The 16423-nt window shown below is 45.7% G+C and overlaps 1 protein-coding gene across 1 annotated transcript in view; it reads left to right on the forward strand.

Annotated features, from left to right (window-relative positions):
* Positions 1 to 16423, forward strand: part of LOC125629204 (uncharacterized) — a 570105-nt gene that overhangs the window by 9121 nt on the left and 544561 nt on the right. Inside the window, exons 3-4 of the mRNA XM_075124099.1 lie at positions 1968 to 2094; positions 9465 to 9578. Coding sequence (XP_074980200.1) covers positions 1968 to 2094; positions 9465 to 9578 — 241 coding nt within the window. The remainder of the gene's footprint in view (positions 1 to 1967; positions 2095 to 9464; positions 9579 to 16423) is intronic.

Raw genomic sequence — 16423 nt, forward strand, 5'->3', positions numbered from 1 at the left:
AAGCTCATTAATATAGTTTGCCTTCCCTTTGATGTGGGAAAGAGGTGCACAACAAGGTTGTGTTAAGCAAGCTGAGATTTTTTTCCCCCAGACACTTCAATCAAAATACACTGGTTAAGATAAAGCATAAAACAAGTTTATTAACTACCAAAAGATAGATTTTAAGTCATTATAAATGATAGCAAACAGATCAAAGCAGATTACTAAGCAAATAAACAAAAATGCAAACTAAGCCTAACATGCTAGATAGATACGATTTGAATTAGCAATTTCTCACCCTGACTGATGATAGAAGCAGTTCACCAAGTTTATACACAGGCTAGAAATTCCTTTAGCCTGGGACCAGCACTTCCCCCAGTGCAGTCTTTGTTCCAGGAGTTCTCTTGTGTGGGAAATGAGGCCAAGAGATGATGTCACACCCCACCTTATGTAGCTTTTCCATATGGCGGGAACCCTTTGTTCCAAAGTCCATTCCCAGTCCAGTTTGTGGAAAAATACAGGTACCAAAATGGAGTCCAGTGTCATGTGGTCTGGTCACATGCCCTTGCATGACTTGCTGACTCATAGTAGCCATGACTCATAGTCTGGCTGAAACATTCACAGGAAGGCTAAGCTCTTCCACGGTCCATTGTCTTTGTTGATGAGCCATCAGCACTGTCTGGCTTCTTCATTGTTTGACTAAAAAACTAGAATGATACAAAATGCACATGGCATACATTCAATAGATTAAAAACTGTGATTGTAATGGGGAACCATGGTCGAGTGGATTTATTTCTAGTGGGTTCCCGCAGGGACTGATTCTTGGACCTGTGCTATTTAACAATCACAGCTTTTAATCTATTTAATGTATGCCGTGTTTATTTCGTATCATTCTGGTTTTTTAGTCAAAATATTGTGCTGAACCAAGTCATAGGTCTTACAGAAGTCTAGGTATATTTCATCAATACTATTTGCTGCAACCAAACTTTTGATCTCATCCAATAAGGATAGCCAGTTAGTTTGATAGGATCTATTTTCTCTAAACCTTTGTTGAAGGGTACTAATTACAGTACCCTCCTTTAATTCTTTATTAATGAAATCCAGTATCAGCTGCTCCATTATCTTGCCCAGTATCGATGTCAGACTGACACTCTTGTAATTAGCTGGGTCATCTCTTTTACACTTTTTAAATATTGGCACAGCATTAGCTTTATTCCAGTCTTCTGGAATTTCCCCAGTGTTCCAAGTCCTAATTAAAATCAACATTATCAGTCCACCACGCTTCTCCACCAGGTCTTTTAAAACTCCTGGATACAAATTATCTGGACCTGCTGATTTAAACATGTCTAACTTTAATAGCTGCTATTTAATGTTCTCAAGAGTTATTGTTGGAATGGAAAGAGTGTTGTCATCTGTTTTTCTCCAAATCCAGGAGAGGAAATATTTATTGAACACTTTTACCTCTTCTGCATTATTTTTGATAATTCTGCCATTTCCGTCTAGTAATTTACCACTACCATTGTTAGGATTCATTTTGTACATAATATACTTTTAATAATTTCCTTTTTACTTTCATTGGTCATTGATTTCTGATAGCTTCCCTTACCAATTTTTTACAATTCTGACCTTATAATTTATATTCTTTACTATTGACCTCCCCTTTCTTCCATATATTTTATTTGGAGAGTGTTGGGATTCCTACCAGGGAGCCACCAGCAGGGTGCAGAGACAGCCCCATCTCCTATATCAAGCTCTGGCTAGTAGTTATGTGATAAATGTGAAGACCCTGCCTCTGTCTGTCAGCTGGGAGACACAAAGATTCTCTCTTTCTACCCTCTGATGCCTCCTGGCTGCTCTAAGCAAGGTGGGATGGGACTCTGTTAACATGTGCCTTCTGGAGCTTCCATTTACCTGGTGCTGCTGTTCCGTGAATAGTGGGGTTGTGACGGGGGCAGCAGGTACTGAGTGTTGGACTTTTGCTCTTTCAGGGGCTGGTGACCTTCGAGGAGGTGGCTGTGTATTTCACGCAGGGGGAATGGGCTCTGCTGGACCCCACTCAGAGAGCCCTCTACAGAGACGTAATGCAGGAGAACTATGAGACGGTGGTCTTTCTGGGTAAGGAGTCCTGTCCCCTGGGTTATTAGAAGCTGTGGGGTCTCTAAAGAACCAGAGTAGTAATAACTTTATACCTGTATTCGTCATACAAGTTTTGACAAGTTTCCTTGCCCTCCTTTTTTTTCCTTATCTCCCACCCACTAGAATAATTTTTGGACATGTGCCTTTTTGGAGCCGTCAGTCATTTAAAAATTGCATTTAATGTATCGTTATTGGATACATTAATAACTATATTAATAACTAGAGCTTTCATGTCTTCTCATTTTAAGAGGAAAATATTTCACCTGTAGAATTCTAAATTGCGTAAATAGGTGTATGACTCATGCATGGCTTGTGTGATTGTCAGATGAGCGCCTCTTTTGATAGGAGAGCGCATAATGTTGCCATTCAAGAGCCCACAGTTGAAGGGAGAACAGAGCCGTGGGAGGGGAGAAGAAGCGGGGAGTAGCTAATTCTGGGGTGCCAGGACATGGGGAGGGTGTGTGCAGGATTAGAGGTAATAAGGAGCACGGAGGGATGAAGTAGTGAGAGATAAGGAGGGAACACAAGAAGCTCCCAAGGTGCTGGGAGGTGGTGACGGCTGAGAGTAATGGGAAGAAGGGGAGGGGATTGTGGAGGAAGGGCACCCAGGAGGCGGGCTGGGTGGGTCAGTGGGAAGGAGGAGAGGTTTGGGGATCTAGAGCTGTGGGGGATCCGAGGCCTTTAACCCTGACTCCCTGCCCAGGCCTTGTTGCTTTAGAGCAGGGGCGGGCAAACTTTTCGGCCTGAGGGCCACATCGGGTTTCGGAAATTGTATGGAGGGCCAGTTAGGGGAGGGGGTTGTGGCCAGGCCCCCACCTTCTATCTGCCTCCCCCGGGACTCCTGCCCCATCCACACATCCCCGCTCCCTGTCCCCTGACCCCCCCCCGGACCTCCGCCCCCTAACTGCGCCCCGCCACTCCATCCAACCCCTTGACCCGTGCCCCATCTAACCACCCCTTCTCCCTGTCCCCTGACTGCCCCCTGCCGCCCCATCCAACCCCCCCCGTCCTTCCCGACTGCCCCCCGGGGCCCCTGCTCCATCCAACCACCCCTTCTTCCCGTCCCCTGACTACCCCCTGCCCCCATTCAACCCCCTGTTCCTGCCCTGACCCCTATCCACACCCCCGCCCTCTGACCACCGCCCCGAACTCCCCTGCCCTCTATCCAGCCCCCCTGCCCCTTAACTGCGCTGCCTGGGCACCGGTGGCTGGCGGCTCTACAGCCGCGCGGCCCGGCCATGCTGCCGCCGCCACCACACAGCACAGAGCCCAGGTCAGGCCGGGCTCTGCAGCTGCCCTGTCCCAGGAGCTCATAGCCCCGCTGCCTAGAGCATTGCGCCTGCGGTGAGGTGAGGCTGTGGGGGAGGCGGGACAGTGGGGGAGGGGCCGGGGGTAGCCTTCCCGGCCAGGAGCTCAGGGGCCAGGCAGGAGGGTCCCGCAGGCTGTAGTTTGCCCACCTCTGCTTTAGAGCCTACACTCCAGTTTTATTTCTGTTCAGATTCACTTCATTATACATTTCCCCCCCCCCCCCAAATATTATTATTTTAACTCTTGACCTCTCTCTCCCACTCATTACCCCATATAACCTCCCCATCGCTATGCACGGTGACCCTGGCCACCGATCCTGAGTCCTTCCTGCATTCCTCCCTCCCATAGCAGGGCCGCTACCCAGGCACAAATGGGCACTTCGTTGATGCAAAAAGAAAAGGAGGACTTGTGGCACCTTAGAGACTAACCAATTTATTTGAGCATGAGCTTTTGTGAGCTACAGCTCACTTCATCGGATGCATACCGATGAAGTGAGCTGTAGTTCACGAAAGCTCATGCTCAAATAAATTGGTTAGTCTCTAAGGTGCCACAAGTCCTCCTTTTCTTTTTGGGGATACAGACTAACACGGCTGTTACTCTGAAACTTTGTTGATGATGTCTCGGGGTGCTAGTGTAGCCTGTGTGATTTTTACACCTATACGATTACGTATTGGGGTACAACTCTCCCCTGTACCTGGCTACTCAAAGTTAACTGAGAAGATGAAATGTGGTGAAACACACAGAATCTTGATTTAATACAGACAGTTATAATTGAAATCATAGGCCAGGATCAATACACTTAACGATTAGACTAAGACAAGTATAGTAAAGAGGGTCTTGCACTGTGCATACTTGCAAGTTATGGACACCATTGGAAACAAAGATCGAGGGGCAAGGGAGACCATCAAAAGGGAGGTCCTGATTCCATTTACACTGTCTTGAGAACCCAACAAAATGAAAAAATGGTTACTAGGAGAGGTATTTTATATGCTTCCTTATGGTAATAGAATGGCTCCTTTACTCTGCTCCTTTACTCTGATTACAATAATGTCAATAGCTGCCCCAACCCATATGTGGCCTTTGGGAAGTCCATAATTAAGCACCAAGCATTAATACTCAAGATTTACATCATTTATATATTAATTCCAATATATGAATACAGTCCAACTGCTGAGATTCTGCATAGCAACCTAATTGCTAAAGCCTGCCCCAAACTTCCTTCTTTCAGAATCCTGTGGCGATATTGCACCTGTTTGTGGTTCCTTGTTAGTCTCTCAAAATGAGGGTGCAAAATATCTGACCTTAGGCCTATTCCGGTAAATCCCAGACTTTTGCATAACTAATCCCACAAAGCCTCAACCTACTGTAACAGGCTCTTAACTGTAGCAAGCTTAATAACCCATTTATTTCTGTTCACTTCCTTGCCCCTCCATGCATGTTCCAAACTAATAAGCAACACTCTGATAATGACATTTTACTTCTAACGACTATAAAATTACCCACAAGACCTGAGACTGGGTCATAGGTCAAAGGCCATAAAATCAGGTCAGGATCAACAGGAGTGAGAGTTTGAGGAGAGCCTTGTCCCCATATCCCCATCTGCAGCAGCCGAAAGCTGACGAACAAGGTCAGCTCCCAGACTGCTGCGCTGGGCATCACAGCATGGGGAGTAGGTGGCCAGCCCTCTGTGGAGAAAGAAGTGGTTAGGGACTATTTAGAAAAGCTGGACATGCACAAGTCCATGGGGCCGGACGCGTTGCATCCGAGAGTGTTAAAGGAATTGGCGGCTGTGATTGCAGAGCCATTGGCCATTATCTTTGAAAATTCATGGCAAACGGGGGAAGTCCTGGATGACTGGAAAAAGGCTAATGTAGTGCCCATCTTTAAAAAAGGGAAGAAGGAGGATCTGGGAACTACAGGCCAGTCAGTCTCACCTCAGTCCCCGGAAAAATCATGGAGCAGGTCTTCAAGGAATCAATCCTGAAGCACTTACACGAGAGGAAAGTGATCAGGAACAGTCAGCATGGATTCACCAAGGGAAGGTCATGCCTGACTAATCTAATCGCCTTCTATGATGAGATTACTGGTTCTGTGGATGAAGGGAAAGCAGTGGATGTATTGTTTCTTGACTTTAGCAAAGCTTTTGACACGGTCTCCCACAGTATTCTTGTCAGCAAGTTAAAGAAGTATGGGCTGGATGAATGCACTATAAGGTGGGTAGAAAGTTGGCTAGATTGTCGGGCTCAACGGGTAGTGATCAATGGCTCCATGTCTAGTTGGCAGCCGGTATCAAGTGGAATGCCCCAAGGGTCGGTCCTGGGGCCGGTTTTGTTCAATATCTTCATAAATGATCTGGAAGATGGTGTGGATTGCACCCTCAGCAAGTTTGCAGAGGACACTAAACTGGGAGGAGTGGTAGATACGCTGGAGGGTAGGGATAGGATACAGAGGGCCCTAGACAAATTGGAGGATTGGGCCAAAAGAAATCTGATGAGGTTCAACAAGGATAAGTGCAGGGTCCTGCACTTAGGACGGAAGAACCCAATGCACCGCTACAGACTAGGAACCGAATGGCTAGGCAGCAGTTCTGCGGAAAAGGACCTAGGGGTGACAGTGGACGAGAAGCTGGATATGAGTCAACAGTGTGCCTTTGTTGCCAAGAAGGCCAATGGCATTTTGGGATGTATAAGTAGGGGCATAGCCAGCAGATCGAGGGACGTGATTGTTCCCCTCTATTCGACATTGGTGAGGCCTCATCTGGAGTACTGTGTCCAGTTTTGGGCCCCGCACTACAAGAAGGATGTGGATAAATTGGAGAGAGTCCAGCGAAGGGCAACAAAAATGATTAGGGGTCTGGAACACATGACTTATGAGGAGAGGCTGAGGGAACTGGGATTGTTTAGTCTGCAGAAGAGAAGAATGAGGGGGGATTTGATAGCTGCTTTCAACTACCTGAAAGGGGGTTCCAAAGAGGATGGAGGCATTTATTCTCAGTGGTAGAAGATGACAGGACAAGGAGTAATGGTCTCAAGTTGCAGTGGGGGAGGTTTAGGTTGGATATTAGGAAAAACTTTTTCACTAGGAGGGTGGTGAAACACTGGAATGCTTTACCTAGGGAGGTGGTAGAATCTCCTTCCTTAGAGGTTTTTAAGGTCAGGCTTGACAGAGCTCTGGCTGGGATGATTTAGTTAGGGATTGGTCCTGCTTTGAGCAGGGGGTTGGACTAAATACCTGCTGAGGTCCCTTCCAACCCTGATATTCTATGATTCTATGAAAGCTGTCTTCCCTCCACGCTCCTTGGATCTCTGAGCCTGACCCTCCTGAGGTTGCGTGGCCCAGTTCTTGTTTCTTACATTCTCCTTTTCTGGAAGAATTAGAGGCTGTTGCTCCTGAATTTTAGTGTTTAATTCCCCAGCCTTTTCCACATTACATATCTCCCTCCCATTACACCTGAGTCACTAGATTTCCTAATTCCCCAAAATGTGCTTTTGTGATGTGTCAGTTCTGGGGTAGTTAAGCCTTTGATTTGCCTCCATGGTCTGCTCAAGGAATGCCCTCTCAGGTATCGGGCCTTTAGCCAGCCCCTCTCTATGGGTAGGGACCCACATGACCAGGGTTGGAGGATTGCAGCTTGTCCTCCACTGTGGTCACTGGACTAACGTCCAGTTCCTGTGCTTTCCTTTCTCTCCAAGGGCTGTGAGCAGTGTGTGTGTGAGATAGAAGTGGGAATTTTGGTGATACTTGTATGATGCCAATTCACACCTCAGTTTCCCTCTATGACTGGTATTGCTATGATCATAAAGAGCAGGAGACATGAGGTGTTTTGTCACGTAGCTGTCATGGGGTGATCTGAATGGGTCATTAAGGACTGGCTGGGATCAAACTACATCAGTGGAATACCCGACAGACAAGGGAATAATTGTCACCTGGCCATGGGAGGATCTCCGCTTGGCTGAGTGAAGCATACATGGACTCGTTATGTTTTTGGGAGCAGGAAGAACTGGGCTCGCAGACGCAGGGAGCTCTACTGGAGTGAAGACAAATGGACAGGCACAGTGAAAAGAAATCGAACTGTTTTCAACAGCAGCATGGCTCAAGGGCCTTGGCCGGTATGGACTAAATTGTCGTCTTTGCTTCTCTGTCCTCATCTAAGGACCTTCTAATGCTGTGTTTCAGTTGCCTAATAAACCCTGCTATGTTTTAAAAGTCTGCCCAGTGTCACAGAAAAAGCTTGCTGAGGTGCATTGAAGCATGAATGAGGAACAGTCTCTGAAGAGGAGTGTCGTTCAGCTGGACCTGCTGGCAGAGTTCACAGGTTGAAATAGGAGTCTTGAAGCCAGAGGCTCAGTCTTAGGTGTTGACGCTACATGGCCTATCCTTGTGGAAGAGTGGGACCCCTTGGGGGTCTAGTGCACTCCAGGGGCACCTCCCAAGGACTCTTTAAAAGCTAGGGCATTGCACGGATCCTGTGGATCTATGACAGTGTGCCAGAGGTTAAGTCTTATGGAGAAAAGATATAAAACAAGCAAAGGATCTAAATGCATATTTACCATGGCCCCCTCATCAGTCCTCGTGGGAATCCCTGATCAGTTCCAAAGTGTATTAAGGAGTTACCTCTTGGTTTTCAGGTCATGTCAGTTTGTATCCCAAAGAAATCCTCCTCAGTCAGCTCAGACTCAGCTGTTTCTCCCCAAAAAGTCTGTCTGTTTTCTTCAGTCTCCTGAAAGACGTATAATCAGTCACTGCCCCTTTTGGCATGGGGCAAAGCTTAAGAAGTAGGAGATCTGCATAACTAGCCTTGAGATCTGGCATTCATCACCCCTTAGTGATACCAGATTGTACAGGAAACCCATCCCTCAACCCTCCCTGGTTGCTTTCAAGGGCTGGCTCAAATATACAGATAACAGTCATAACTAGGGCCAGTGTTTGCTGGCAATTAAAATAGAGAAATTTCAGATTTTCAAAGCTGTATGTTTTGGAAATTTCAGATATGCATTGTATTAATACAAGAAATACATATTGACAAACATGAACAATATGTAATCCTTTACTGCATGAAAGTGCATTGTGGGGAGGGGACAGGAGCCAGCTGTCTGGGGGAGGTAGGGCCCAGACACTGGGCATTGAGAGCCTAGAGCCAGCTGTGTGCTGGGGAGAAGGGGCATGAACCAGCTGTGTGCAGAGGAGAAATGCTGTGGACACAGCTGAGAGCAGGTGCGAGCGCCGTTTGCTCTGCGGCATGATGAGGGAGCCCGGCGTCCCCCTGCCAAGTGCCCTCCCTGCCCAGGGGAAACTCCACAGTGGTTTTGCTGAGCCCAGACTTGTATGAGGAGGGAAGAAATTGGCAGCAAGTCTCAACTTCAGCCAGCCCCCAGCCTCTGCCTTGCGCCCTGTGGAAAAGTCAGGTGTCTTTAGGCAGAAATTGGGGCAGGAGGGTCATGACCCTGTGTGCCCTACCCACACATCACCTCTGCTCTGCACCCTGGGGATGAGTCAGGTGTCTCTGGGCAGAAATCTGGGGGTTGTGACCCTGCATGCCCCACCCACCCTCTGTTCAGCAATTCCGGATGTGAAGGGTGATTCCAGAAATGAAGAGTAACTTTGGAAAAAAATGCAGTCATAACGGCAATTTCTAGAAAACACTGGCCCTAGTTGTAACATTAAATACGGTAGTCTCAAGATGGATGCCTGTGTTCATTAGATCTGTCACTCTGCCTTCACATAGTTCACTCGGCTGGTGGGTTCTACCCCTTCCCCCATTCTGTGTCTGTCTTGTCTATTTAGATTGTAAATTCTTCAGGGCATGGGCCATCTACTATTCTGTGTTTGTATGGTGCCTTCCACAATGGGGACCCACTCTTATTTGGCCCTTAGGCACTAAGGTAATGAATATGATTTATAATAATAACTCTCCTGCCACTCTGAGCTGGCCTTGGGATGTTATAGCTTAAAAATGAGCTGGGTTAAAACCATGGAATGTTCTTTGTGACAAATATCCCACAAATTCCACTGACCTCCCTTGTTTTCTTTGTCTTGAGCAGGGTTTCTAGTTTCCAAACCTGATGTGATCTCACAGCTGGAACGAGGGGAAGAGCTGTGGGTCCCAGATCTCCAGGGCTCTGAGAAAGAAGTGCTCCCAAGAGCTGCCTGCACAGGTGAGGAATTGGTTAAACCAATTCAAAAATTGTCCTTGAATACAGGAAACATTTGGGATGCCCTACAAAGCCCTTGTGAGCTCTCCGAGTTTAGGATTGTTCCCAGCAGGTGTGGAATCATAATGGCAGAAGTCACTCATGGTTTCCCACCTATCCTAACAGACAACTGGCAGCAGGTCCCTCCCCGATCTCGCGTTCGCCTGAGTTTTATGGTGAGATGCGGACCAAAACTGACCCCTTCCTCTCTCCTCTGGGGAAGGGTTTGGGGAAAATCAGCTCCTGATAGGCTTGATCTCTCCCGCAAATATTTTGGTTTGTTCATCCCTTTTTCCATTCCTCTCTCTGAGATTTCTTTTCTCTCCGGCACAGGAAGTGACCTATGTCTGGATCGTCTCTCTCTCCCATCGGGTGATGGGAAGGTGAGTGAGAACGAGGAGAAACCCTGGCAGGAAGATGCTGAGCAAAGAGAAGCACATGGGATCTTATCAGGAAAATCCAAAGGGAATGTTTCTGGAAGTTGTGCGCTCCCAGAAAAAGCAAAAGCCCGTGAGAGTCAGCACAGCCCAGAGGAAAACTTCAGTAGCCACTCAGACCTTATTAAATGTGAGAGAATTAACTTGGAAGAGACACGCTACACATGCCATGTGTGTGGGAAAAGCTTCAATGGGAGCTCAGACCTTCTCACACATCAGAGAATCCACAGAGGAGAGAAACCCTACACGTGCTCTGAGTGCGGGAAAAGCTTCACTTATAACTCACACCTTATTATACATCAGAGAATCCACACGGGAGAGACGCCCTACACGTGCTCTGAGTGCGGGAAAAGCTTCAGTCAGAGCTCAAACCTTATCACACATTACAGAATCCACACTGGCATGTCACCCTACAGATGTTCTGAGTGTGGGAAAAGCTTCAGTCATAGCTCAGCCCTTATTAGACACCAGGGAATCCACACCGCAGGGAGACCCTACACATGCTCTGAGTGCGGGAAAACCTTCCGGCTTAGCTCAGCCCTTACCATACATTGGAAAATCCACAGCGGAGAGACGCCCTACACATGCAATAACTGCGGGAAAAGCTTCAGTCACAGCTCAGCCCTTATTAGACACCGGAGAATCCACACGGGTGAGATGCCCTACACGTGCTCTGAGTGTAGGAAACCTTTCAGGCACAGCTCAGCCCTTACCATACATTGGAGAATCCACAGTGGAGAGAGGCCCTACACATGCAATAACTGTGGGAAAAGCTTCAGGCATAGCTCAGCCCTTATTAGACATCAGAAAATCCACAGGGGCGAGAACTGTAACAAATGCCTTGACTAGGGCTGGCCAAAGTGTTTTTTTGTTGTTGTTTTTAAATCGCATTGCTAATTCCCACATAGCGATCTTTGCACCATCTTCACTGTCGTCTCTCAGCACCCCCAGATGAGTTGCCTGCTTCTGCCTTTTGCAGCTCACCCTTCTTTCGGGTCCTGTGATCTTTTCTATCAACTCCTTTCCTTTTGAGTCATAAGAGTGTGTGTCCATCCAGCCAGGAATGTTCATCAGCTCCAGAGAGATGGTTTGATCCCAACAAGCTACACTGAGGCAAAAACTACCTGTGCCTTACATCCGCTAGGTCTGTACATGGCGTTGGCTGCTCAAGTTAGTGATCTTGGTGTAAAAAGACAATTATAGTTGTAGAGCAGATACAGCCCAGGTGCAGTGGTTGGCATTAGCTTTCCCCTTGACCTGACCTAAACTCCATCACTTTTCCTCATCTAAAAACAAACCCTGAGCATCCCAGTTATACTGTTCCCCCATTTCAAAGCAATTGTTAGTCATAAGGTTCCCCCTTTGGGAATAAATTCTTTCATTCCCAGTTGCTCTGATGTTGCTTCAGGTTGGGCTGGAGAGCAGATATTTTTACTACCATTTTCCTCACTTAAAATATATTGAACTATAACAAAGAGCAGGAACAGGGCAGGGATAGGGAAAAATGTCATTTCACCCTCTGTAACAACAGAAGAATATAGGGTAAGTCAGGGATTTCCTTATACCCCATCACCATCCCAATCTCCCTGTTGTTCAATTGGTTAGGTCAATATTTTTTCTAAAGGGCTGGGAAGAAGATTCCCTAGTAAGTGACTTGTAACTAAGCAAAATACCCATGCATCTGGCTCCCAAAGCAGTTGTGACCCAGGCCCTGCAGGAGATGGCTCCTCAAGATAGCTCCTTCCTAATCAGGTACATGTTGCCTATTATTTGGGAAATGCAATCCCTAGCTAGGTAGAGATGGGGAAAATGGAAATGACATTTCTGTTCCGCTCACCCCTGGGAGATGCTGCAAATGTGTAGAAAATGAAATCCGTGTGGAATGTGATAGAGCTGCAGAAAGATACCTATTGTTAATAGATACCTGACATTTGGTGTCTTACAGGGATTCTAAGACACACCTGAATTTAGTCTCTAATTTAAATCTGTGCCACCAGATTAAAGAAATAAAAGGGCATATTTGGGGGAGTTATACCTCACTATCGCTACTGATTTGTTGTGTGATTGGTGAAGAATTCTATGCCAGAGAAGTGTAAAATTACTCCAAGTAAGGTCAAAGATTTGACAAGAACTCAGGTAGAAATTGCAGGTACGAGTGGTTGATTTTCACCCCAGAGATGGACGCTATGGTGACCTGTGGCCCAGGTAAACTATTTTTAGAATGCTACTCCCTAGTTAAGTGGCATTGCTCATGGTCCTAAAGGATGCCATGATTAAATTAGAAACAATTGTCCTTTACCATTTGGATCCAAAGTTTCATGAAGTACAGAGAGAAACAGCTGATTCCTTCAGAGCCATTCCATGCCTATGGGTCCCAATCTGGCTGCCTTGTTGGACAAGAAGCACTTTCATGCTGCGCAAATGAGGGAATATATCAGATTCCAAGTTCAGACTGCAGGATAAATAAATGCTGAGTCCTGACTCTGTGGTTTGGTCTCTTAGGCTACATCTACACTACAGCCGGGATCGACACTTTGAGATCCATCCACCAGTTGTTTTAGCAGGTCTAGTGAAGACCCACCAAATCAACAGCAGATCGCTCTCCTGTTGACCCCTGTAATCTACCCCCAACTAGAAAAGTAAGGTAAGTCGACAGGAGAGTTTCTCCTGTTGACTCCCTGCGGTGTAGATCCCATGGTAACTCGACCTAAGGTACGTCAACTCCAGCTACATTAGTCACATAGTTAGAGTTGCGTAGCATAGGTCGACTTTCTGCAGGAGTGTGGACATAACCTAAATTTTGCTCTTCAATATAACGCATTTGTATCATTTCTCCTCCTCCTGCTACTTTGAAAGATTAGAAAGTGTGAAAATAGAGCACAGGTGGTTTTTCTGATGATGCAACCTTCCCACATAGTGTGAGACCCCTTTCCACCCACACTTCTGGGAGAAGAGCAGGGGAGAAATGAATTCACAGAAATGGAAGGCTCCGAGGTTATTGTAGAATGTGACTTCACAAAAAGCTCACTGTTTGAAAATGGGAATTAAGAGAAAACTGCCCTATAGGTTTATATTTTGTAATCTTTGAATAAATTATCAGCGACAATGAAATTAAACATGAAGTTAATTAGTGTAAAGCAGGAGGCTGATTATGTGATAACTTTCAGTGTTACAATATAATTCAGGTTTTCTTCTAGTTCTCTCCCTACCCCCTCCTACTATATAGGAAATGGTGGCTAATCCTGAAAAGTAAAACCTCACTCCAAAGGAATTAGAGTGGGGGAATATGTGAGAGAAATAGCATGTACGAGAACAGAGACCCAGTATAGACTGTAATTATTTCTATTTCAAATGGAATTTATTTTGATAAACTTTAAAATAAATTTTCTGTTAAGAGGAAAATTGCTTGAGACAAGATGTGTAACCTTTTATGCAGTTAGAGGGTAACAGCCACAAAGTTCCCCAATTCACTTGTTTACTAAGCAAAGACACATCGGGCAGGAGATGTCAGATTTTAAAATGGTGATGGATGCATGATGATTTATTTTTGCAGCCAGTTATTTTTATGGGTGCTGAGGCCCCTTTTCGTTTTGAGGAGCCCAGCTGTTCGAGCCCAGCTGTTTAACCCTCAGGTCTGGCCATGGAAACCTCCCCATAACTGGCCTTATGTTTCTTTCGTGTTTGATACCTTTGGGGTTTGCACATCCACACTACATGCAGATTATGACAGCAGATATTTTGAGAAAACTGCTGGGTTAAGCAGGGCTTTTTCAAACTGACATTGGCCCAAACTCTGCCTCACTTCAACTGGAGTGGGAGACGTCTGTATCAAAGGAGTGGTTCACTCCTGATTTGCCCAGAGACCTTGGGGGAGGTGTGGTAAACTTGAATGTACAACAATAAAGTTAAAGATAAGGGTGGAAGTCCTTCAGCTTTCCAATCAACAAGCCTGTTGTGTTCATTCCCTCTGACGCATCTGGCACTGGTCACTCTCAGGCAGCACACTGGGCTAGATGGACCATTGGTCTGACCTAGTATGACCAGTCTTGCGTTCCTAAGTTATGTAAGTCATCTAAGAGAGATTGACTGCCAGGATCCCAGGACTGATCCCATCTGGGGAATGAAGCACAAGGTCGACAAGCTATGCAGCCTTCAGTAGTCTCCCTGTACCTGAAAAGCTGGCTAGCCCGAAGTGCTGGACCATCTGTGCCATTACCTGGTTCCTCAGCTGCAGCTATGGTTCCTACTCCATGTGAATCCAAAGACAAAGAGTTGCAGAGATCCAACCCCTTGTAATCTTTGAAATTTATTTTCCTTTTTCTATTTTTGTCTGTTTTTTTTAATGAACGTGGATCCTTCCAAGCCTTCCTATTAGATTGGGGTGTAACTGCGGCTCAGTTGGTGTGTGTGTGTGTGTGAACACCTCTGAAAACTACACAGGAAAGATGCTTAGAAGAATAGTTCCCCAAATCTTAATAGCCTTAAAACTCTGCCCTATGAAATGACTGCATGCATGCTCCTTTACCTATGGAAGCATTCCAAGGAATTGAGCTGTCTGATATGTATTGTTCAGCAAGAGCTGTTTGAACTTCTTTAACTAATGTCTCAATAAGGTCTGTATCTGTGTTTTGGGGTGAGAGGGCGATGAGAAGTATTAGCTACACAAGAGTGAAATCGAAGGAGAAAACTTATTAGCTTTGAGATTTGGGGCTAAATGTAAGCAATAATTTGGTTTTGGTATTGAAATATTCAGCTGGCTAAATCTGGAATGCACTGCCTGGGTAAAAAATCTCTGATTGGGGTTTCGGCATCACTAAATACGCACCTGCCCCCTTAGGTTGCTGGTTTAGGATTTATAAGGGCTGATTTTCTGCTGTATTAATCTGATGGTTTGGCTAAATTGATGACTTGATTCCAGTGCAATATCCTTGTTAACTCATTGATTTACTGATTTGACCTGAACTTTATCATTTTTTTATCAATGTTTTATCATTTATCATCACTTTATCATTTGTTTAACCTTTAGTTAGCTGAGTAGTATTTATAATCATTTATACTGATGTGTATTCTTGGTTTTATTTGTTCATGTTAATAAAACATGTGTGATGCTCTGTACCTCGGGGAAACACCCAGCACCCCCATGTTCATCCTTGTAAAATGATTGTGTGGTATCCAATGCAAAGTTTGTCATGTTGGGTGTCTTCGAAAGGCTTATGATGCACTGAGCATGGTTGTTATAGTGATGTTATAGTAATTGTTACAGTAATGTTATAGTAAGCTTATAGGTTAAAATTTCATGTATATAGTTAGGAGGCTGAAAATGTATCCTCATGGCTTAAAGCAAGCCCAGGCAAAAACAGAGAGGCAGTTCACACCTCATCAGGGCATGGATGGGACAAACCCAGCCCAGCCTCACAGGAACAATGGACACTGGCTTAGGCAGCAACAAAAGAATCTGTTAGACCCTTGAGGGAGTCATCCCCTTCCTTTGATCAGTTTGGAACTGTGATGAGGTAATGGTCACCTGACTCTGAAGGCATGGGACAAGGGGCAAAGCCAAGAGGAAAGAAAGGACATGATAAAAGGGAGAGACATTTTTGCCATGCTCACTCTATTCTGCCTACATCTACAGACACCACCACCAAGGGACTGAAATGCTGATCAGAGGGGAGAGCCTGGCTGAAAAGTAACCAGTCAGCCTGTGGTGAGAAGTATCTAAGTTTTTAAGGACACTGAAAGTGTTAAGATCAGCTGTTGTGTTTTTATTTCATTTGACCAAATCTGACTTGTTATGCTTTGACTTATAATCACTTAAAATCTATCTTTATAGTTAATAAATTTTGTGGGTTTTTTATTCTACCTGAGGCAGTGTGTTTGGTATGAAGTGTGTCAGAGGCTCTCCTTGGGATAACAAGCCTGGTACGTATCAATTTCTTTGTTAAATTGACAAACTCGTATAAGCTTCCAGCATCCAGCGGACACAACTGGACACTGCAAGAGGGAGATTCCAAGGGTTGTGTCTGGAACCGGAGATATTGGCTAGTGTAATTCGCTTGCAAGTAGCTGGGAGCAGTTTACATGCCAGAGGCTGTGCATGACCAGCCCAGGAGGGGGGATTCTCACAGCAGAGCAGGGTCAGGCTGGCTCCCAGAGTCAAGGATTGGAGAGACCTAGTTAGATCACCAGTCCAGATAACACCAGAGGGGAACGTCACAACATTTAACTGGGATATTGTGTCATTTATTTCAGTAAGCAACAGGGGCTGGAACTGTGGAGAATCTGAGTGGAGATCAGCTACTCCACATCTGAGCCTTATCAGATTCCTCTGAATTAACACTTTGTTTCCCAAAGTGGAGCAATGGGGGGGCATCT

This window comes from Caretta caretta, chromosome 28 (genome assembly GCF_965140235.1).
Source record: "Caretta caretta isolate rCarCar2 chromosome 28, rCarCar1.hap1, whole genome shotgun sequence".
Classification (NCBI taxonomy): Eukaryota; Metazoa; Chordata; order Testudines; family Cheloniidae; genus Caretta; species Caretta caretta.